Source organism: Anser anser (assembly GCF_964211835.1).
Source record: "Anser anser genome assembly, chromosome: 21".
In the NCBI taxonomy this organism is placed as follows: domain Eukaryota; kingdom Metazoa; phylum Chordata; class Aves; order Anseriformes; family Anatidae; genus Anser; species Anser anser.
Genome location: NC_139742.1, coordinates 6583844 through 6608691, shown reverse-complemented (window position 1 = coordinate 6608691; position 24848 = coordinate 6583844). Strand labels below are relative to the sequence as shown.

At 44.2% G+C, this 24848-nt stretch overlaps 1 protein-coding gene across 3 annotated transcripts; it reads right to left on the bottom strand.

Annotated features, from left to right (window-relative positions):
• Positions 1-370: 370 nt before the first annotated feature.
• Positions 371-20106, bottom strand: CIZ1 (CDKN1A interacting zinc finger protein 1). Of its 3 annotated transcripts, none has more exons than XM_083807889.1 (16): positions 19945-20106; positions 19490-19626; positions 17276-17397; positions 14644-14810; positions 13781-13916; positions 12791-12851; positions 10026-10099; positions 9572-9651; positions 8328-8510; positions 7871-8001; positions 6965-7049; positions 6220-6333; positions 5715-5891; positions 4984-5053; positions 3770-3891; positions 371-1119 (listed from the first exon to the last, which is right to left on the bottom strand). In XM_083807889.1, exons 2-16 carry the CDS (start codon positions 19597-19599, stop codon positions 514-516), a joined length of 2238 nt encoding a protein of 745 aa, XP_083664015.1. In that variant the 5' UTR covers positions 19600-19626; positions 19945-20106; the 3' UTR covers positions 371-513. The 3 variants fall into 3 exon arrangements, with proteins under 3 accessions (XP_083664015.1, XP_083664017.1, XP_083664016.1); XM_083807891.1 differs by having other exon boundaries at positions 371-1056; XM_083807890.1 differs by having other exon boundaries at positions 19490-19677; positions 19945-20077.
• Positions 20107-24848: the final 4742 nt, after the last annotated feature.

Here is a 24848-nt window from a genome sequence, read left to right as displayed (position 1 = left end):
CTATGAGAACAGACTGTATTAAGCCTTGTAGTATTAACAAATGACCAAGATGTACATTCTTGCCTAGCTTAGGACACAGTGCTGGTCCAAGAGTGCGCATCTGTGAAAGAAAACCCTTCTGAGGAGCAGAATTGGGCACGCACAGTCTCCCAAGAAATACACTTCTCTGCCTGGAAAGGAAGCAGAGAGGAACTACAAACAATTCTTAGTGGAAAAAAAAAATCTGTATCCATCTACTTCATGAGCCATATCCCCCTATGAAAAAAAAATCACATTACTTTCTTCTTTTAGGTTCAACACAATCCAAGCCTCAGTCTTTCCACATAATTGTAGTATCCCAACTATACAAGTAATAATCAACACCATCCCGTATTAGACACGCTAAAGCCAGGCTTATTTTATTCTTAAAATAAAAACAGCAGTAAAGTTGAAGGTTTTGCTCTATTAAAAGACTCCGAAAATAAACATTTCCAGCAAATATCATATGTAAAGGGCTCTCCCTTTAAGGCCACTCTATCTGGGTTTACGCCTAGAAGAGCGTCTGCACCCAGCAGAGGTAAGACTGGCTGTCTCACCTTTGGCTAGGGAGGAAGGCTCTGCTGCTGCCTCCTGACCTGCGTTTGTTGCCTCTTTCTGTCCTAAACCCCCTTCACTCCCTGGATCCTGGCAGTTGTCTGTGCCTTCCCTTTGCCCGGCTGCATTGGCTTCCTCCTCCTCATACGCAGCATGTCCCAACAACTCCCCCGCGGCGCTGTTCTCTTCAGGGAGTGGGAAATCGGCACTAGTGGTAGCGGACTTGCTCTCCTCCTGCAGGTTTTCTTCTTCTACAACCGCGATTCCACACATGTCATCAGTCATGCTGGCGAGGCTTTTGCCCTCTGCTACAGAGGTGGCCAGCTCACCCTCACCCTCTGGAGACCTTGAAGTTTGTTCTTGCAGTGCTGACAGCTCTGTACCCTCCTTGTCTATCCCATGATCAGCATTCGTCTTCTTGCTGGTATCTACTGTTGTAGCAGGAGGCTGTTTCTGATCATCCAGCAATTGGGAGCTGGAGCCCTGGGAATGCAAAGGAGCCTCGGGGTAGGCAGCTGTGGCACGATGCCTTGCTGCCTTGTATCTCTGTAAACATAAATAAACCAATGTGAGAGACAAGCCCAGCCCAGCGACTGTCACTGCAGCGAGAAGCTGGTCCAGGAAAACCTGTACAAAAACAATGGTGAGTGACAGCTACAACCTGCAAGGGCACAGCCTGTCTCAGCAGCTCTCCTGGCCTGGCTGCTGAGGCTTTCAAGCAGAGAAGGGTCAGCTCCTGTCAGAAAAAGTGGTGATATTAAAAATTCAATTACTTAATGCTGAGTGACTGCATGGCACACGTGTGGCTCCTGAGACAAAAATAATGTTTTGGTAACTGTTAATATCAGTCAAACTCAGGACTTTGTAGATACAATAGTGCAAGTGACAGCTCTTGCTCCAGCTAATGCCAGGACCTAACTCCGGACACGTACCCCAGACACATGAGGCTACGCGCTGCCCTTATCTAGAGAGGAGCCGTTTAATGTTCAACAGCCACAGCAAGACTTAAATTGAAAGCTTACAATTTTTCATTCTGCTGATATAATCTCTGCAATCAGTGAAATTGTTGATAGGAACACTAAGATACCAAGAATATCCTCTTGTTTCAAGGTACTGAAGTTGTCTACAGAATAAAGGTAAGCATATTGACAATAAAATGACTCATTTACTCTAGCTACCATGATGAGCCAGTAGAGGTCTGTAAAAAGATTGAAATGGCTACTAGCCATTTTCAAGCCTGGATTTCTGAAAAACAGTGACTCTCTGTAGCTATCTAACATGCAGCAGGATTCTGGTCTTCCAAGTCCCAGACACAGCATGAGGTAAGGGAATGAAACAAAGCTCCCTTTCCACAGCAGTTTCCCCCACCAAATCACTGTCAGCTTTCTGCTAAAAGGTCCCTTGAACTTGCCCTAGCATTAGACCTGATGATTTAACAAAATTATTTTCAGCACATTGGCTTTCACCAGTCTACGCAGTGCTCCTGTAGTCTGCAGTGTGAAATTACAGCACGTCAGACTGGCCGCTTTACATTTTCATTTCGTGTATCATCGCGTTTGTTCTTTCCCTGTTCTCAAATAGTGGAATACGTGTAATATTATAATGCAACGGACCTAGATCAGTCAAGTCATAATGCTGTACCCAAACATAATCAAGTGTGAGTGTGCCAGTTTGTTTTCAAAGTGATGCTGTAAACTGCCTCACAGCAGACAATTCTCTGCTTTGAAATCCTCTGTTAGCCTACTCTGATGAGAATACTCCAGAAATTGGAAATGATTTAACTCAGACTGTGATGCAGCCAAGCAGACTAGCTATCTGCCTGCAGATATTAAAGGATGGACTTCTGCCACAAATAATCCCTCCAGGTCACTCCGGTGTCCATTTGAAAAGCGTCTGATTTCAGCTTTTAAACGGGCCAGAAGGGAGGCATACATGCTGCTGCTGCAGTTTCACTCTGTGCTGATCTAAAATAAGCCAGGAAAGCTGCAAGGCCAACTCCTTCGTTCCAGAAATGACTAGCTGCAGGAGTGGGAGAGGATGAGCAACCCTCAAGGAACAGCTGTAGTGTTCTCTTGCTACTTGCCATTCCAAATCCACAGCTCTAAGTGCTGGCTTCTGCGGCAACCCCACCCCTCGCTGGAGGCCACAGTGGTTGATGGGGAATAGTTAACTTCTCTGAAAACTAGCAGAAAAACACTAAGATGCAACAATAGCTGGATACATCTGTGGTAGGGAAACAGATTTTGGGTACTGGTAGAGGACAGTCAGTGTAGGAACCTCCCTTCTTTTCAGAGCCAGGGAATGCTGCTCTCCGACGCAAGCAGTGGTCACCAAAGGGAGAGGGTAGAGCCAGTGCAAGCCCTGCATACCTACCACAAGGAACTAATCCAGGCCCCTCGCCCCTAGCAAGTCAACAAGGACAGAACAATGGAGGCAGATTCCAGGCCAGCCCAGTAGGGAAAGCTAGATATGAAAGCAGCAGGGGCAATACTGCGTCTTTAGGTGGAGCCAGTAAAGCAAAGGAACAGCATCAGCTGGCAGAGCTCTGTGCTAAGGAGTTTTCTAGGAACGTGTAGCATCAGACTGACTGACTTCCTGTTGCAGGCTGACCCTGGGGACCGAACGTACTCGTACAGCTTGTAGCTTCCATCACGGTGTGCTGTGATGTTAAATTTCCAGATTTCTAAGGTGAATATCTGAATTTACCAGGCCCCTTCGCGGATGAATCACGCCTTCAATTTCGGCTAAAGGAGCTGTTCCTGTAGTCACTGTAGTATTCCATGAGAAGATGCGTGTGCATCAGCTTTCTTTAAAATGAACAGCCTCTTTCTGTCTTGTTCTTTCCCCATTTTGACCCACCTGTAATCTGTCTAACAAAGAAAAGAAGAGGCCTAGACTCAACAACAGACTCCACAGGTTCAGCAAACAGAGCAGACACTCTGAGGAAGATTTCCAGCCAGAAACGGGCAACAAGATGACAGCAGCAGTAGCTAGGAAAACAGGACTGGACTGGTTTTAGATCTAAAGGGGTGAATGGGAGACAAGCACAGAGCACACCGGGAGAAAGCTGTGGCACAACAGACACCAAGGATGATGGAAATGAACTGAGGACAAGACAGCTAATGTGGTGGATTCACTGAAGAGACACGCACAGGGGTAACAAATGCCAGGCCATGCAATCGCCAAAGGGTCTAACCTGAAAGTTCTCAAAATGCATCAGGGACTTGCAGTGTGCGAGCCGGGCAGCAGAGTCGCTATGGTAGAATTTGTGACACAGCCTGCAGAGGTAACCTGCGACGGGGACCAGAAAATCCAGGCCTGCGAAACGGGAGGGGAAGGGAAATCACAGATCACATTGAATGGAACTCAAAATAATGAAAGTATGTTAAAAGGGAAATTAAAGGAGGGGAGGGGAGAAGAAGAAGGAAAATTGGAAAGCTTTGCTTCTGTTAATCAGGGGTTTGCAAGATGACTTGCTGAATATCTTGTCTTACCATGGAATGGCTGTGTGCTTGATATTCAGAGAGAAATCTGGCTGCCAGAGCAAAGAAACTACACAGAGCATTAAGGGGAAAAAAGAAAAAAGAATACAATGGAAAACTACAGAGAACATGTGATCTAATGTAATGGGATCAAACCAAGCAGAAGACAGCAGGCGCGCAAGAGGAACACGCAGAGAACATTCACAGCATGAATCATTATTCCATCTGCCACACGATAGTGGAAGGTTACAGCGGTATGGAAGATAGGTGTAAACAGCGCTCTCCTTGGGCACAAAACAGCCTCTCCAGAGCTGCCCTCTTCGCAATACAAGTGGCCGTTAGAGGTTTGAAGTCAGAATCGCTTACAGGGTGGGGACGAGACACAGCCATCTGGAGGCAACACTGCCCACCAGTCCAGCAACGTGTCTGAATAACCACTAGGTAGAGCGTGGGGGTTCTGAAGCAGAGGAAACATGCACAGTTTGGGCTCTGGCAGAGAGCTTGATACTGTCAGTACTGCTCAGTATCTCTGTACAAGCTGCATTCGTGCTGGAAAGCATTCTAATCAATATGCTTTCAGGCTCCATCTTTCCAGAGCATCCCTCGTTTGCCACCTAGCTTATTCAGTACTCCTACCCTATTTGTTCCATTTCCTGCCTTGTCAAGGTGTCTGGCTCTCACCCTTTCTTCCTCAAAGGGAAAGACAGCTGACAAACATCAATCACATCCTTACATTTTATCTCAGTATAAGAGAGCAACTTGGCATTTTCTCCTGGCAGCAGTGACTTGCACCAGTCTGATGCAGGTGCTGAAGCAATATGGCCGAAGAATTCATTACAGCAGTAGACAGAGACCATCCTCCCTTACAGTTACAGCATGCGGCCGGAGAAGGCTCTGTGGGCCTTAGTGTTCAACTGTGCTCGCTTACCATAGGCAGTGTCTGGACAATACTTCTCACTTCCTTCGTAATCCTCCAAAGACACTTCCTTCAGCCCAGTCTGGAAACCAAAAGAGCATTAGTGCCTAGCCAATATCTATGCCAGTTCCCTTCTTGGGACCTTACATTTTTCTGAAAAGTTTGGGAGTAAAACAGATGATTCACACACCAGAGACAGAGTTGCACAGCATATGTTTAGGGCCAGATACAAACCCCAATGTCAGGAGGCCACTTCATTGCAAGGGTTAAAAACACCCCTTACACTCAAAGCCTGAAGTAGCTTAGCCATGTACCTCCTCTTGGTAACAGCTCTCTACTGGGAAAATGGTATTTACCAAGATAAACCTCCACACATATGTTTGCTATGAGACCAAGCTGCTGCTGGGCTATTCAAAGAGACTATGTCAATGTCTTTGACAGGAATTTGTTCCCTTGAAAACACATCGCTTATGCTCCTCAACAACAAGGTAATGTTTGAAGGCACCAGTAGGAGCTGTACAGCACAGCAGAAACACCCTTCTGCATCCCACACATAGTGCCTGATTCTCCTTTGCACCGTCCTGTGCTCTGGAAGAACTCCAGGGCCCTCACCCTCCTGCTGTAGGGTGCAAGGTTGGCTAGACTCTCTAAACCCTGAGCTCAAGCAGACAAGACCAAATAAGTCACAGGAACCCACAGCAGATTCTCAGATAGATCAGTCCTTCTCCATTTGCATGGCATACCTGCTTGGCAGCAGAATCCTCATTCTCTACCAGCACTACATCAAGGTCATCTTCATCCTCACCAATTCCTTCCTCTTCCTCCTCCTCCTCATCATCTTCAAAACAGCCAACAGCATCCACTGTGATCAACTCCTCTGAATCTTCTGGGCTGCCCAACTCCTTCTCTCCCATTCTCACCTGTCAGGTACAGAAAAGAAAGATCAGATCAACTCCACACTCTCCATCTAACCAAGGAAGACCTCAGGCTCTGAACAGACTGGACGGGACTGCAAGAGAGGCACAAAGCTATCTTGTTTGCAGACAAACCCAACTCCTTGCCCCTTTCTCACTCAATTTCTTTAAGCTCTGGCAACTGGAATCCAGACAAAGATTAAGATTGAAAACAGGGTTTGAAGACTGCATGCCTTCTTTTCACCCCTGCAGTAGTCTGAGAAGCTGAAAGTTAACCTGCTCTGTAGCGTAGCTACCTCCAATGTTGCGCAGCTCTCCACTCAGGCAGTATTACCTCTTTGGCTTTCTGTTTGTGCTCAGGGGATTTCATATGCTCCACAAACTTGCGAGGGGTCTTGAAGTGGCGGCTGCAGACAGTGCAGAAAGGACGAAGTGAGCGTTTGGCCAGCTAAGGAAAGAAGAATGAGAAGATCTAGTAAGTCACAAGAAGCACCACTGAAGAAATGCAGATAAATCTTTGGCAAAACAGACTCACAGCCCTGCATCTAAAACAGGGAGACCACAAAAAAGGGGGCTTATTTTCAAGAAAAAGGGCTTGCTACCTCCTATCTGCCAAAACAGTGGAAAATATGCAGAGCAAAACGTGTTTTGTAAGAGGTGTTCTGGAGTTTTTTCCCTAGGAGCCAACAAATACACACATAATAAATACAGTGGCCTGCCTAAATTTCAGCTCGAAAACTTACAGGCTGCCCACCAATTCTTCCATTCAACTGATCAGGTAAGAACAGTAGGCCCTTTCTGAACATTTATTCAGAAAAGTCAAGAATCAAAATGGCCTGAAGCACCTCTATACTGACATAGCATGGTAACTGGAAGTTCAACCCATACTGGTGTTCACAGGCAGCAGGTAGCACAGGAGTGCCCTCAGACAGCAAGAGCGTTACTGGCAGAACTTTCTGTGCATCTCTCCGCTCCAATCACCTCTCCCTTGCTGCTCGGGGAGCAGGAGATGCTAGACACTTCCACTCAATCCCCACAAAAGGTCAGTGCAAAGATGACATCCGTGCCATGGCTGTTACCTTGTGTTCCTGGGTCCTGCGATGTTTGATAAGATCCCCGGTGAAGTGTATCTGACAAGTGTTACACCACCGCTGCTGGGTCTCTCTGAAGTGACAATGGATATATCTGTAAGTCGCACCTTTTTACATTCTCCATGGAGTACTGCAATTTGCAATCTGTTCTCAGCATTATTTTCCTCAGTATTCCTATCTCCACAGGCTTGGATTTATCTTCTCCCCTTCCCCAGCCCCTTACATAGCAGGTATAGCTCACGCTGACAGAAAGGCACCAGTTAGAACCAGTCTCCAATTTGATATGCTGTATTAAAAACTGCACACCAGGTCAAAAACACCTTCTTTTCTCCAAAGGTTGTTTAGCTTGGAGAAGAGAAGGCCCAGGAGAGACCTTATTGTACTTTACAATTACCTTAAAGGAGGTTGTAGTGAGGTGGGGATCAGGCTCTTCTCCCAAGCACCAAGTGATGAGGGGAAATGGCCTCAAGTTGTGCCAGGGGAGGTTTAGGTTGGGTGTTAGGAGAAATTTCTTTACTGAAAGGGTTGTGTGGCATTGGAATAGGCTGCCCAGGGAAGTGGTTGAATCACTATCCCTGGAGGTCTTCAAGAAACATGTAGATCTAGAGCTTAGTGGCATGGTTTAGTGGGGGACTTTATTACTAGGTTAAAGGTTGGACTAGATGATCTTGGAGGTCTTTTCCAACCTGAATGATTTTATGATTCTATGAAAATTCACACTGGTATCCTTTATCAAGAAGGAAGGAAGACGCCTGAAGCAGATTAAGGCCCCAGAAACCAGAGGGATTTTGTACATTATCCTAGGATACAGAGGCACCCTCGTGCCCTGAGGAATTTTGAAACTCGTGTAGGTCCTTGTTCAGGTTGTGTTCTCTATCTCGGACCAACACTCACCCATCTTTCTCTGCCAGCAACTTCTGCTCCTTCACCATAGGCAGTAGTGAAACAAAACAAACGTTGCTCATGTGCTGAATCTCCCCAAGGCGCTGCTGGTGCTGAATTCCAGCCATGTGGGATTGGAAATTCTAAGAGAAGGTTAGGAGAAAGATCCATTTAAATGTATTCAAAATACAGAAAATAATAGGTATGAGCTATGCTTTCCTTTCTCTTGACTGCTATATAACAATGAAATGGTATAAAAGCTTAAGAGCATGGCTGCCTGTGGATCCACCCACATTTGTTCCCTAGCAGGTTGCCTGCCAGCTCCTCAGAAGAGGTTTACTTTATCTGCACGCCTGTCATCATTTTTTATGTTCCTCTGGCTAACAAGTCTCCTGCTGCACCCATGGCAGCTGGCCATCGAATTCACTTCTCTTGACAGTCCACCCCAGTCAGACCTACGGATTTATACCTGCTGACTGCAGCAGTTGGTCTTGCAGATATAACAGTAGAATTTAAGGACTGATTCAGGGCTGGGATCAGCTGTGCCCACCTCGCAGGTCCAGTGCCCTGGTTTCAGAGCTGTTGTACTGATAGCTCTGCTCTCGCTGCTCTGCTGGATAGTTACTTTCAGTGAACCTCCAGAGCTCAACACCTGTCAAAAGAAGGAATCAAGACTAAAGTCCAATCTCTCAGTAGAAGACATTAAAAATTACACCTGCTTTTTAGATGTGACCTAAGCTCTCTATCCCTTTAGAAAGTACATTTAAGCTTGAATCCACAGGAGGCTGATAAGAAAGACTCACACTCCTTCTCCCAGCACTGCTAGATCAACAGTTCCTGTGTCATGGTACCAGGCCTATTAGTACAGATGTTTTTTTCTACAGCCTCTGTAGACACTGTATGATTCAGTCACTGGAGATGAACAATGATATTGGGTGGTCCCTTGGTAAGGGACACTATCAGCTCATGCTTTCCCGCAGAACAAAAGGCAACTCAAAACCACACCTGACACAGGAAAAAACTCATACAAGGGCAGGATGATACATTTGACCACATTTTTAAGCCTCAAATGTCCTCAGTTATGGAAGACTCAAGTCTGACTCACAGCATGGGTTAAATCTTGTCTGCTTTCACAGATTTACACACTGAAAGAGATGGTTTAATGTCTAGCACATGGGCAAGGTATACCATGTAAAAAAAGGCTCTCAGGTTGCTAGCTTCATTCACCTCAGCTTTTCCTAGATGTCTTTCAGAAACAGACTCTCACTATCTGCTCAAGCCTGCTGTGATAGCAAGTCCTACAGCAGCTGCATCTTTCCTACCATCACCCAATTTTCTTACGTCTGTTCTTCAGCAACAAAAGGTGTATTTTTAGCTATGTCCCTTTAATATAGAGATTTTTCAGTGGCTTTTTCAATTCAACTTTCCATCTTTCCATATGAGCACTGAACTCAGCCAAGACCAGCATCCACAAACAGGCAGCAGTAGGCAAGGTAGAGGCTAGCAGAGGTACAAAAGCAGCAAGTCAGAGCAGACTGTGCACTAATTGCAGACATATTATGCCTTATTGCTAGGGACGACAGCTTACAGCAGGAGACAGAGCTCCAGACGTGGGTGCCATCTGGTTCCCAGTGGCAACAGGCATCTCTGGGATGGAGGGGGAGGTTGTATGTTCTATAGCACCCCAGCCTGCTTGGAGCGGTGTCTGCTTACCTCAGGAGCTTTTGGTTCCTCAGAGAATTTCCTCTCTTTAGAGAGATCTTCAGCTGCGTACTCCTTTACATTGTCTGTACCTAGGGACAGAGAGTCTTTTCAGCTGCCTTAAATCAAAATAGCAATGACAGAAAAAAAGAAAGCAGCAGGTGAATGAAGTCAGGGAGCTTTCCCTGCAGTGCTGCTGGCCATAAGCCCAGCATACAAACCTTTCTCCAAATAAATCCTTATTAAAGAGGGAAACTCTTCCCATCATTTGCAAGGCAACAGTAACAGCTTTTAGGGGACTACGTTTGGATTTGGTTCCTACATTTTCTCCTCCTTTCCCCATCCTGTACGATTGGAGAGGAGGGCATTTCTGAAGAGACTCACAGGATCCAGGGTTGCTGACAGTTAAGTGCAGTTCCAGAAAGACGTGCCCTAAAAGCGCAAATCACAGTGCTCAGCAACTCACCATCAGCTTGGCCATGGGTGCTCGACTCTTCCTTGATGCCTGCTGCAACCTCTAATGCAGACTCTTCAGTCACACTTCAGGGATATCAAGAAAACAACCTTATTTGCCATGTTATAGATCAAGAGATTAAGAAAACACACCGAGGCACAGGCTGGGGTCCAAGCTACCACACTCTCCACTAAACCCCCCTAATTAATAAGCTACTGGAAGTGTATTTCGGGCAGGGATTCAGCAGAAATAAATGGAAGCAATGCAGAAATAAACGAAAACAATGGAGAGTGATCATTCTAGAAGAGGTTCAGAAACGGCAGCCAAATAGACTGGACAAGAAGGTTACAAATGATTCTTTGGATCACTGCCCTCTCCTACTTGAGGCCTGCAGAGAAATAAGCTCATACAGGAAATATTCTTAGTAAGAACTCTCAGAGTTCGTTCCTTTGATCGGTGACCTGCAGGGAAACTGCAGAACCTGGACATCACTCCAGGTTGCTCTGTGCATGAGGGAACAGAGAGGTTCTCAATTACATCTTACAGGGATTTCATCGTAACAGCCTGTTCTATTTGTATCAGTCATGCTTCATCCCAGAGTCCCTACAGTTCTGCTTTTGGGGGAAGTAGAGATGTACAGGACACAAATCAGAGGACTTTGCTTTGTTTTCTTTGGTACTATAATCTACTAAGGAGAAAAAGACCCCGGGGAGACTGCCGAGAAAAAATGGCTGACTTGCAGAGGACACTCACTATACTTCACAATGCCTTTCCCCATCTCCCATTTTTCCATCAGGACTAACACCTTCACCACGGCTTGAATGCCTTCTCCCTCAGGTGAGCCTGATACCCCACCTGCCAGTATCCTGCTGCCAACAGGGAACAGCACATTCCGCACAGGCAAGAACGCAGACTGTGCAGGTACTGAGTCCTGTGATCCAAACACACACACCCCCCCCACATAATTTATCAGATTGATAAGTGAAAATGTAACTGGGTTATACGGCTATAAATATGCAGCAGGGTTTGGGCAGTGCAAACATGATGAAAACAAGAGTGGCTGGCATTAACATTATTTGTCAAGTGCTGCCAACAGGCTCAACGCTATACCACACACAGATGGTGACAGCACTCCAGGGCAAGGGTTTGCAGCCTAAACTGCAAATCTAGGGAGCAATCTAGGGGAGCAAAAGCCATCACAAGCAGGAGCTAAGGAGGAAATGGTATTATATGGATACTTGTCAGGCCATGCTAGAAGAACTGGGTGTTCAAGGAGGATTTGAAGATGAGTGCTTTCTGCACTGGAATGAGGATGTTGTTCCAGGCATACAGATGGCACATAGGAGAAAAAGCAGAAGTGGGAAAAACCTGAAATGAAGAAGGAGGCTGGTATTCCTGGCCAGAGGGAAATGGAACGATGAAACAAGAAATAAAAGTGTGACACTAATGGGGGGGAGACCTATTCTTATCTGTGAAGGGCAATATGAGAACGGTAAACTATTTTTTTTCAGAGCTATCACCTGTTCATTAAAAGTAAACAGAAACACTTCAAAAAAAGCTAAGGAGTGATCTATTCTAACTATATACCGGCCATAAGTTATGCATCAAATCTGGCAGTCCCTAGCTACTGCTTAGGAGAGGATTTTCCTAATAGCAGGTTTGCTGCAGTGAGATCTGTCATTCCTCAGACTTGATTCTTTTTTTTTTTTTTTGAGTATATGTAACAGGACTTTGATTAATACCCTACTAAATATTAATGTAATTAAAATTAAATTAGCTTTGGCAAACAGATTAACAAAACATATGCTCAAATGCATTTGACTTAGCTTTAATTGAATTTATTCACTTTCTTGCTAATTTGCAGTCCATAATTCACAATGGTCCCTGCTCAAATAATATTTATCAGTCTTTAATGTTTTACATGATGAAAGTATTATCAGAACATCAAAGTAATCCTGGAATATTCTCCCTAAAGCTAGCCATTAATCTCTAATCTACAGATGGGAAACCGAGAGGTGAGGAAACTTGTCTGAAACCACGCGGTGAATTGTTAACAGGGAAGATAAGAGGACCCAGGAGCCCTGACTCATAGTCATTAACATATGTCAGAGAATTCGCAAATCAATGCCTCCAGAAATCTTTATTCACTTCCTCCTCTTCTCCCCCCGCACCAGCTCACAGTGACAGTTCTGGGAGAGGTACAGCACCATGCAGATGGCACGCGGCGCTCTGTAACGTGCCTTCCCACTAGATGGCAATGCAGCCTTGCCTGTGCCTTCCTGCACCCTCTGGAGAGGCAGGGAGTGCCAAGATCGGCCTGCAACGGCCAGCTCGCCTGCGTGCTGCACAACACTTGCAGATAATAAGATTGCCTTTGTTTATTTTTACCTAACAGCCAGGGGTACTGGCAAAGACGATCTTTGCAGAAGGGATACACAACTCAACGCCCATGAATACGGGCTTGGATACCAGGGAGTACTGATTCTCTTCCCTTTCTCATTCCACAAAATAAACCATCCTCTCCAATGCCCACTGCACCTAACATATCCCAAGGCTTTCTTCTCTGCTGACACCTGGCTGCTCATTTCTCTTTTTCTGGCAGTTAGGCAAGAGGTTTAGAGAAATATATCATCCCAGATCTCAGCAAGCATCATGAGATTTTCACAGTCGTTTGAAATACCTCCTAAATGCCAGATATCAGGCCAGTACAGTACTGCCCAAAATTAGACAATACCTCTAAAGCCTGTAACTATTTCAATACCCCATTCAATAAATACCTCTTCAGTCTTTTTGCTGCAGGCTCAGTGTTCAACACGGATTCTGTTGGAGTTCTTGGTTCTGCGGGAACACAGAAGATCTCCTTAGCAAATCAAACCATGCCACCACAAGCACATTCCCTAACTGAACGGTCAGTACCAAAAAAATCCCTGCTATTTTAGAGCAAATAGTACTATACACTTGCTTATTCTGAATTTGAGAATTGCAGTGACAAGGTTAGATAATTCAGGAAATTCATGACCTAAGAGATCTGAGTTTTACTGCAGATGTCACTAAGAGGTGGGGTCCAGAAAGAAATCCATGCTTACATCTACTAACTGGGTCTTAGTCCTATACCTAGGTGACAAGAGCCCAGATCATTGGAATATTAACATATTAACATATATCAACAATATTAACATATGTCAAGTGGCATAGCCATCTGACAGCAACCCTTTACTCAGGTAACTTTCCCCACCACATACACCCTGGCCACAACCTCACCATGTTCCTGCATTTTTGAGTATGCAGAAAGAATATTTATACTTCTGTATTGTACAGACACTGCAAGAGATTCAGTGCCAGTTTCAGCTCTGACAAGTGGAGCGCTCGTTCAACTCATCTTTTCCTTAGCAAGTTGACTGGGACTGGTTCTCCTTCGTGTTTTTAACTCCATGAGATGTTCGATTCAGCATGGGTAAGCCAATGTGGAAGTTTTAATTTCAAACCAGTTCTCTTTTCTCCCTCCCATCTCAAATGGAGCTCATTGTCAAGATGCATTCTGAGAGGTTTTCATGCAAGAGATATGGAGCTGGCTTACAAGTACTAAAAATATCAAGATAAATAGTATATATAAAAAGCATCAAAAGCAGAAGGTCACAACAGACAACTTAGGTATTTACAATTAGAGAAAAAGGTAAGACTAAAGACATCTCATGTCTTTGCTGCAGGAATAGCCATGAGGAGTTTATTATCTGGAAGCATTTGTTTCACTATAGGCTCCCTCTTACCTGTGGATGGAGAGGAGTTGTTCTGCTCTGACCCTGCTTGCACTTCCTCTGGGATTTCCATTTTCTCATCACCTTGTGTCTGAGATGAAGAACCTGCATCTAGTTCCCGCTTCCTGTCGGGGACCCTCTGGAAATCCTGCAACAGGCAAAGTGTCTCTAGAGAAAGGACAGTCCAAGTGTGGAAGTCTACCTTATCCAGCACATCGTTCTGACAAAATGGGATCAAATATGCAAAAGCTAATCTAAGAGGAGAGAAGCACCGGGTCAATCAATCCAAAACCAACTTCCAGGACAAAGATGTCTTAATGGTGGAAGGGGAGAATGTTCAATTTTTCTAGCATTTTCCAAAATACTAAAAATTTTTTTGAAATTAAGTTTTACGAAATCCACATTACCAGATATAATTCTGACCTTAAAAAGGAAAAACAGCCCAAAGAGGCAGAGTGACATGTCCATGGCAGCAGCAGGTCATTTGGGAACACGAAACTGCTCTGAAAGGCTGAAGGGGTAGAAACTCTGGCCTCTGTAAAGCAAAGTACTCAGCCAGGATTTCTTTTACTGTTATTACTCTGAAGTTGGTACCTCTAAAGTCTCCTTTCATTTTATATCTAAACTGTTGTGGTATGAGGAACTCTCTGTCCTGAGCAAGAACAGACAAAAGACCTTAGCATCAAAAATGTAAATATGGGCCACGAGAACTTTAGGGATGGACTTCTTTCTGCATTTCTTTGTCAGCAGTATGGTGCAAAAACAGTTTTCACTGTAAAGTTCTCTCCTTTTTGTTCTTTACCTGCAATACAGTCAACCACTGCAAGTGCAAAAGGAGCACAAAGCTCCTAAACAGTTGGAAGCTACAAGCTCACCTTGCGAAACATTCGGTTCTGCCGCTGGAAGGGAAGGCTGGGGAAGCCCAGGCGAGTCGGCTTTAATGAGACCCCAACAGGTGGTGGCCCTAGGAGGGAATGTCTTGTAGCCTGAGGAAAAAACTGCTGCAGTGCTGGGGCTGTCATGTTAAATCCACGCAAGTTTCCTACAGATACAAACACACAGCACGTCACCACCCTGAGGCATGCAAAGTAGAGAGAAAATCTTCCCTCCATACAAGCAACAGGGAGAGAAGGGAAGGACTCTTCCACATGAGACACTGGACTGTACTGGGCGCCGTATGAGCACTCTATGCTCTACCCATTTTAGTCCCCACAGAACAATTTGATCTGATAGCAACTATTACTATATATTGGGCTATTTAATTACGATTGTCACTGCAGGCTAAGATCATTAGAGCAATTATCTGATCTAAGCACACCAGTGCTTGTGTTTGCAAGAAAACAAGTCTTGTTTTACAGAAATTCTCTGTAAAAAAAGAAAAATTCATCCCACATTTGTGCAGCTGGCAGCTCATGCCATACCACGGATGCTATTTAACACTGGCCAGAAACAGCATTTCATTTAAAACAACACTGGACTTTTCAAACAGAGATTTGACAGTCCTCTCTGCCACCTGGTTATCAAGCAAGCTCAACATGTCAAGCTAAACTGAGACATTTGCGATGCTGCCATTTCCAATTATAACGCTCTGCTTTCTGAACAGTTCTCTTCAGCATCCACAGACCATTAACAGTCTCAACTAGTCCCTTCCAAAGGCGGTCCCCCATTTCCGAGGATAAGGGAATGGAAGCGTACAGATGCCTCAGCCACTCCCTGAGAAGCTGTCTACCATTCTGGGAATCTGGACTTATACTGTAATTTCTTACTTCTCACTTGAATAAGTGCATATTCCAACTGCTGAGCTGTTAAAACAGGCTAGAAAAGATTGGAGACAGGCACCCAACATCTGAAGTCAAGCTACATTGCTTAAAGCCTGGAATACAACAGGGAACACACCCTATGTTTGTCTTCAGAAGTAATCTAATCTCTTATTACCTATCATAAATAATCTCTTACTGTAAAAATATGTAGCTGCATTAAAAAAACAACACACCTATAAGGCAAGAAATCATCCCCTGCTCTTGCTTTAGTACCTGCAAAGAACCAGGCATACATTACAAAGTATTTATTTTTCTTCCCAATCCCACCGCTGAAGCGGTATACAGCCAATAAATTATTTATGCTGGTGTTTCCCAGGTACAGAAATACTACAGCACTTCTTTCATGTAATCCAAATGCAAAATGGCCCCAAAAAATTCAGATCCCAATAAAGGGTCACAACGAACATTACACCTGTACTGCATGTTACCCATGGCTAGCTGATACAGGGTACTGAAAGAGAAGTCACAACGCAACTCAGCATATAGAGGTGAAAAGAAAGAGGGACAACATTAAAACAAAGTGCCATAGAGTGTTCATTAATAAACCTTCTCCTGCTCTCATATCTAATTTGCCTCAGGTCCTTGGCATACTATTTAAATACGACTTCTCAATAAGAGGTTTTGCTTTAGAGAAAAGGCCAGACTAGGCTAACATTAAATGTATCAGAAAGGAGAATGACTGACTAAAGCACAGTCAGACTATTTTCCCCTGACGCAAATACATGCGTCGATCTCCAGAATGTGGCTTGTTCTTCATTACTGCTAGTTTCCCTACAACCTGACACAGGACTGTAGAGAGCCACTGGGGTCACTAGAGAGCCCTCTTGCTAAATGGGCAAGAGAACAAAAGGCAAGTTAACAACATGCAGAATAAATCTATTGTCTTCACGTCAGGGCAGGATTCACAAACGAGAGAAAAATTCTACGCTTTAACCTAAACTAGTAACATTAAAACTGTCCCAGGTACAGATCTGTGTTGAAAACATGTATCAGGTTAAGACAAAAATAAAAATATAGCTTTATTCTTAATATCTTTATGTTAGCAATGCTCTTATTAAGGCAGCTTCATAAATTTGTTTTGAAAATACATCAAAAATCCACTTCTGGAAATATAATGATGTTGCCCAATCCCAGTGATATTACTCACCATGTCAGTCATTTCAGGGAATCAAAATTCCACACAACAATTGAAACCCAAACCATTTTTCACCACAATATGCTTTATTTGTTTGTATTCCACTAAGCTTGGACAAAGACAAGCATCTACTTTTGCAAACGAGGTTAGTGTAATGTAACAGACAATGAAATAAATTGGTTAAACCTCCCAAATGAGATAAATAATAAATCATAAAAATAAAAGTATTTTCTCTAATTATATTGGTGGAAAAATACTCTTTCCACCAAGTCTAAGAGGGAAGGTGTTTCCAATGCACATATTTAATATTAACCTGATAGCTTCTAGTGCTATTCCTACTTGTGAACGCTTAGGCACATGGGATTTTCATCAACTGAAGAACCTCTGTGATGTGTGCTATGGACAAATTTGAAGAGGAAAAAGAGATGATAAAGAGAAATGCCAAATACAAAGACCGCAATGGTTCAACAAGAAATAGCCATACTATGGTTTCAGTCCATGAAGGGTGATTAAATAACTCCAGTAAGTAAGCGTCTCCCATAACGACAGTACCTTGCATCTGCTGCATGAGTAAGGCCCGCTGAAGCATAGGATTGGCATTGAGTAGCGATGGTTGATTTGTTGCACGTAAGCTCAGCATCTGTTGCTGTTGCGGTGGTGGTGGCGGCAAACCCCTGGAAAAGAAGGTATTAATCATAAGAATCCAATAAAAAAACATACCCTTCATTTTCAGACCCCTAACAAGTACAAAACGGAGGAGCAAAGAGCAGCTGAAATGCTCATATACATGCATGAAAAGATACCGTACACCAGCACTGTATCCGCTTTCTTCCACTCTCCTGGAATTTCCAAAGCTGACAGATTGTCTATCAAGGAATTTGAGGTCAGAGAGAACTCCTTAGCACCAAGCCCACATAAAGCCTGTCAAGCAGCATAAAAAAAGCCCAGGAGCTGACTGCAGTTCTACAGAATTATGCAGCAGCTCTTCAGCAGAAACTAGCGATCTAGATCAGCAGCTACATTTAACAACAACAACAAAAGTTCTAAAAACCAGGGAGTTTTCTCAGTAGCTTAAAGCACATTTTCCAAAATCTACGCCTCCCACACAGAGCCAGACAGGTCACAATTGTAAATGGTGCCCCCTAACTGCAAGAACAGGACGATAAAATAAAGCACAGCCTTCGTATTTAAAACACGAGGAGGAAGAAGTGAGCTGAAAAGGACTCTCCAATCCTAAGGAGGGTGGAGCAGGCATGAGACAAAAGTCTGAAGAAACGGGCACGCATTTCTTCAGGCGATTGCAAGGTCAGGCCCACCTCTAAAAACAACTGCTGACACAGCTAAATCTGTCACAGGGCTGTAAACAGGTACAAACATGGATCAAAATAACCATGCTGACAAAAAACCACCCCTTGACAGATTTTACAGCAGCTAATCTTCACATTTCCTGCTCTAGATTGTTCCAGTCTCAGAGCGAAGAAATTTATGCCAGAAAAAACATACTTTTAAAGGTACGAGATGCATCCATGCTATCTCGCAGCCTCATATTTGCATTTTATGGGCAGCTTTGGTTACAGTTTTAGACATACAAAAATGGAAGATTTAGGGAGATGAATATTTCTAGAACAGAAAGATTCCCACGTTTCTCTCATAACCATATGCTTTGTATGGTTAAAGTCATTTTTTATACTTTATTAAATAAGGAATTAACTTTGCTCTTACATTCACATCCTCTTGCTGTGAATTTCCAGAGCATAAGGCTTTACAGAGCACAGTAACTGCAACTAAATACATCATTTCAGAGATTTTTTATTAGTTCAATAAATCTCAGCTCATCAGGGACAACTGTTTGAACCAAAACAGCTATTTTCTCTCTTGAATTTTTTTTTTTTTAGGAAACCCTGTTTATTTTCTTTTTAAAAAAAAAATTCTGGCAGGCATTATTTGTCTTCTAACAAACAAAACGCAATTTTCTCCCCACACACGCCCCATAATGCTCAGTCATATCCTCAGCCGTTGTGCCACTGCAGAAACAAGTTGCCTAAACAGCATCCACTAACCTCGCCCTGACCAGGAGACCCAGGGAGAAAGAAAAAAAAAAGCAACTGAAGTTCAACCACCGTAATAAATTTTTTATAAAAATACAATACTGAAGTGTGCATCTTTATTCAACAAGGCTCAGTGAGGTGCATAGACACGTTTCTGGGGGAAGAAGCATTTTGCAGCGAACTCCCCGCTGGCTGAGGAGTGACCACCCCAGTGCTCCCGCTCGCTGCGAGGGCAGCCTCTTCCCTTCGCAGCCGCTTCCCTTCGGAGCATCTCGCTTTATTCGCTCAACCCCAGGGCGTTTTACATCCCCCCAGGGATTTCAGCGCCGGGAGCAGCCCTGGCAGGCTGATACCCATCTCCCAAAACGCCGGCTGAAGGGAGCGGGAGGGTCACGGCGCACCCGCGGCCCTTCGCGCCCCCGGGGCCCGCTCCTCACGCCTCAGCCCGACCCGCCCGGCGGCGCGGCCTCCCCACAGCGGGCTGCCGGCCCTCAGCCCTCGCCCCCCGGCTCCCTCCCTCAGGAATCACCCACATCCTTCTCAGCACCCACACCGCCCTCAGCACCCCCGGCTCCCCTCCAAGCCTCCGAGGCCTCCACCAGCGCCCGCCCCCGCCTCCCTTTGTCGCCTTCCCCGCCGGGGGAGGGCGAGGAGGGACGGAGGCGAGCGGTCCCCCGGGCCAGGCCCGCGATCCCCGGCCTCGCGTAGCGGCGCTTACCGGCCTCCCTGCTGCGCCGGGGGATGGTGGTGGTGGTGGTGGTGCTGCTGCTGCTGGAGGAGGTGCTGGAGCTGCAGCAGCTGCTGCTGGAACTGCTGCTGGTTGAACATGGCTGGGGAGCCCCGAGCGGGGCGAGCCTGAGACAAAACACGGGAGGGCGAGGGAGGCACCGGCTGCGGGGCTGGCGCCTACCAGCCCAGCAGCCATTGAGCAGGGGAGCCGCCGCCGCCGCTGCCGCCCATTCATTCACTGAGCCGATCCCCCCCTTCCTCCTCCTCCTCCTTCTTCTTTCCCCCGGGGTCATCGCAAGCAGCAGCCCGTGGAGGAGGTTTCCAAACCCCACCTCCTAAAAACACACTCTCACCCTCCCCTCCTCGCCGAGCCCGCAGCGCTCCCCGCGCCCCCTTCTTCCTTTCCCTTTCCCCATCCCTTCTTCCCTGCCCTGCGGCACTCACATCGCACCCCGGGGCTCTCACCGCTCCCCACCAGCCGCCTCCATCTTCCCGCCGGGGACAATAAACCACCTGCCCGGCCCCGCTCCCCGGCCCAGCCCGGGCAGGAGGCAGCTCCTTCTGGAGGGCTGGAGGACCCAGCCGCTCCGAGAGGGCGTCCCTGCAAGGCTTGCATCACCCCCGGAGCCTCCTCTCACATCGCCCCGGCTTGCGACACCTCCATTTCTCGTCCCCCGCACAGAAGCGGGGTCCCTCGGCCCTCAGGAGGGCTGCGAGGTGATGGGCACCATCTGTCCAGGGCTGGGGCAGGGGGAATTTTCAATAAGCGGCTGAAGAGGAGGAGCAGATGGTAGCCGACTACATTGCTTTTCTGCCTCTTTTTTTTTTTTTACCCCCTTTTTGTTTGTTTGTTTTTTAATAGTCCAGGGGAATCTTTGGTAACCGTCTCACTGAAGAGATGGGGGAAAGAAAAACAACCAACAGCCTCAGGCCGTTTGCTGTGGTCACATCTTGGCAAGCTTGTCATGGGAACCTGGAAGAAAAACAGGGACTTTTGCAATGTTATTCTGTGCTGTAGGCTGAGATGACTTTTCTAGCAGGTCCATCCACTTTTTTTTTTTACTTTTTTTTGGGGGGGGGAGAGTTCGCAGCAAAACCCTTCCTGCGGCACTTGCTTTCTGTCAGTGGTGAATTAATTTTAAGTATGTCCAATTCCCACGACTTCTGCATGAAAAAAAATATCGTGACTGTCATTTCTTGTACTAAACCTAGCAAGGGTGAAGATGCATTTCTGCTCTTTGCCATTCCAGAGAATCCACCCTGAAATAATTTATTTTCTAGTCTTATTATTCACTCCAATAAAGACTGCTTTATTCACGATAATAAAGACTCATTAAAGGCCTCAAAATTGATTTTTAGGTGAAAGTGTTGTAAGCTGAACACAATTGCTGGTGATATACAGTTAGCATTAATAATTTTCAATGCAACAGCATATGTTGATTTTTCCTTTGGGCCTTTTTATACAGTTCTGATTTTACAATAATCAGTTTGGAGATGACCATCCGTATTAATCAATGACTGGCCATGGTAATGCCCACAGTCGTTTATCTTGTCACAGCTGTCTGCACACAGAGAAAACGCTCTCCTGTTAAGCATTAAAGCTTAAGTATCATCACAGGGAATACATACATGGAGCAGAAAACATGTGGAATCTTTTTCAAATCATTTTGCATAATTGATCCTTTTTGCTTCCGTACTCATCCTATTACAGCGATTACCAGTCTATTTTGCACTGGTAAGAGAGGGATAGTTTTATGATCTTGTAGTTGCCTGACTAGCCCCTATATTAAGCAGATACATTAAAGATGGGCTTTCTTCTGCTTTGTCCTGTACACAAATTATTAAACAGCCTTCAATAAGTTTATAAACAATAAGTCTACAATTCAATGCACATACTACCGCACTGGACACAAATCTGAATGTTGATTTAGTCCCATACTCCATACGTTGATCTTCAGAAATGCCTTTACGTGCCAGATGTAAACATCATACCTGCTAGAGATTGCTTAACCGAATCCAGAAGAGAAAGTTCTACATTCAGTTAATCCTGCTGCTCAGTTTGAAGATACATAGATGCAAGTTAACAATGCAGGAAATTGGGTTAGGATTCTTTCTTTCCTTTATTACAGGCTACAAAACAGCATGTCTTAAGTTGACAGCCTAAAGGGTACTGTTGATCTTCACTGAGCATTGCTACATATAAATTTACATTTTTTGGTACACGATAGACCTCTCGTCTACTGAAAATCAAGTTGTTTTTTTCCCCTCCTGTGAGGAACATCTCCCTTTCAGCTATTAAGCAACTTGCTGCTAAATGTTTGGGATACATTGGTAAACACATATCTTTATGCGTGAATACATGGAACCTTAAAAACTTAGTTCTACAATAAAGAGAACAATGTTATTACTAAATCCCTTCAAGGCACAGAAACCTAGGTATCCTAGGGCCAGGGATGGTTACTCAAAGGTTATCTCATTGACAATGGGAGTAAATCAAACAGCATTATGAGAATCAAAAGATCAAGCCAGGAAAATGACCCAGAAAGTACTCTTCAATAAAGAGACTAACATGAGTTTTTGGATCATCACTATAAGGCAACCTGCATTACACCTCTATACAATTAGATCAGGGTTATGAAATTTCTTGGCAAATAAGGGGACAGACCATAGGAAAGCTTTTTCTTCAGGAGCTGGATTGCATTACACAGTCAGACAAGTTTTTGCTGGGCTATATGATTTTGTTCCAGGGACCAGATCGGGCCTGCAGATAACCAGACATTTCTAGTTTACAGAACATAACTGGATGGTGCAGATGTATGTTTTAATTTTAGTTCCAAGACTTGCTATGCAACCTTTAGTGAAGCTGTGCACACTCAGATTTTCAATAGCAGTCTCAGTTTCTCAGTGCCTATAAGAGTACCAAGAAACTCTGGTGCCCACAACTTCCTCTCAAATCCGCAAGGAGGGCGTTATTACTCATCCATTTCACTAGGATATATTCTAGTTCTCACTTCAGTGTCTCTAAACCTCCCAAACTCTTTGGAGAAAAAAAAAACATATGGAGCTACAAAGTACTCTTTTTTTTTTTCATCCTGCTTTTGGGGGCTATCTGTTGAAAGAATGGGTAACAATGTCAAGTTTCACCAGGTCTGCCCTCAAAGGCTGGTATTAGTTACTGGAGTTACACTGTTTTCCACGTCTATTTTATCTGTAGGAAGACTACATTCACACGTGTGAAAGCAATAGCAGAAAATATTTCAAAGCAAGATAATCTGTGAGATATTTGCACCCACTCTTCGTTTTACTGCTCTAGAAACCTATTCCTAATATTTCTTGATTGGCAGGGCAGGCCCACAAGGTATAAACTAAGATACTACTTTTACCACAATTTCACTACATGGCTAATCCGCTTCTACCAGCAACTTTCAGTCCCAAAAGATAAAATATATTCCAGGAACTATTTTGCATTTATCTCACTGTATGTGGAAAGCTGAGAACTCAGCTTTGCTGCTCTTAAAATATTAATTTAAACTCACATCTATGTCCAGATCCTTCTTCTAATGAACTATAACGTTCAGCTTCTTATGTATATTCTGGCTCCTGGGGAGCTGCATTAAAGATAATCCTTTCCAATAATCTTATACTCTTTTTGAGGGATTCTCAGTCCAGTTTAGCAAATTTCCTGTTCCAGAAGGTAAAAGTATTTCACTATTCTGTGCTGCAAGGAAAAACTATTTGAAAATCACAAAATTAAAGGCTATTCTTCTTTCAGATAGCTTCTTCTAACCAATAGGAGCATTAGAGAAACTTTCTTTAAGAACTGATACCACAACAGACCAATGATGCTACTATAGTATCGTCACTGCTATAGTAGCATTTAAGTACCTATAAAATACTTTAAAAATTTATACAAATTATAAAACTGCCTATAGAGAAACAATTTAAGAAGTTAGTTCTAATTAAGCTTTTTAACTATTCATTGGCTATATAGTATACTCTATACTGATACACAGAGCAACAATCCTATCCCCAATCCTTTTTATAACTTATATTCTTACCCCTACTTTTAAGCATTTAATTTATATTCTTACCTCTATTTATAAACATTTCTTAGGAACCTAAAGAACCACCACTTAGGAAACAAAGGACCATCCACCTCATGAACCACCATGAAGGGTTCCGAACATTCATAGCTCTACCTGGAGTCAACAGAAACCGTGTGACGTCTGTATCTCTGAGAAACAGTTTGCAGGTGACTAGCAGAATCAAACTAATTGTATTTCATGATTTTGCCTTTCTCTGAGGACTAGATGTGTTATTTTTGCAAGGGCAAGGAATGAAGGACAGAATCCATCACTCGAGTGACTATGTCTCATTATGATAACTGAACTGGGAGTTCTGTTTGCATGAGGCAACAAAAATCAATACACAATTGCCCTTATGTTTATAGCAATACGTAGAAACATACAACTATGACTATGTCCATTTTTAGGGATTCATATCAATGTATGGCCAGAAATACTTATTATACCGGTAGAAAAAATTATCTTCGTTTTTCTTTGTTGATGTCATGGATTTTTCTAAGGTAGAAATAGCTTTTTCTGTGTGCTCCAGTTTGGAAAATTCCTTTTTATTTCACAGACATTGCTATTCTTCAGTATTTCCCCTGAAGGATGATCACATAGTTGTTTTTCTCCTATAGCTCCTACATGCTGCTGCCTAAGTCATAGGGAGGAGGTATAACAGAATCAAAAGGCCCGTTTGCTACTAACATCCTTACAACTCAGTTTCTTGCAGGAGAGAAAATGGAAGGTTTTAGGAGCGGGATTCTAAGAGCCTGCAGTTCTTGTTTTCATCAATGGGAGGTGTAGGTATCTAAAGCTTCTTAAAAATCAAGCTTCGCTGCTTTCAGTGCTGTTTGGGTCTGTCTGGGCTGTATGATTACAATCGCTGCAGAAATGCTTAGGTAGACTCCATGATATTAATGAATTCTTGTAGGAGTAATGCTGCAGGCGTATACTGTGTCCTCACTTGCCTCCGAGTGCAACTGCAAAACTGGAGACTTGAACGTGTTTTGTCCCTCTTACAGTGTTCCACTAATAGTGATCTGCTGAGAAATGTGTGAAGCTTGCCAATATTTCTACAGAATTTTATCACTTTTCTCCCTTCCCCCTTTCTTGTCTACTTGGAGAACACCCTTTTAGCTCCCTAATATCCCTCCCATGGACTTTGAGGCCTCAGTTAATTAGACGAAGGACTCCTAGATGATAGGCCCACATATTTCCCCAGATTTGTTTTAGTTTCATGGGGGGGAAAAAAATACTTGAAAAATACCTGCAAAGTCATAC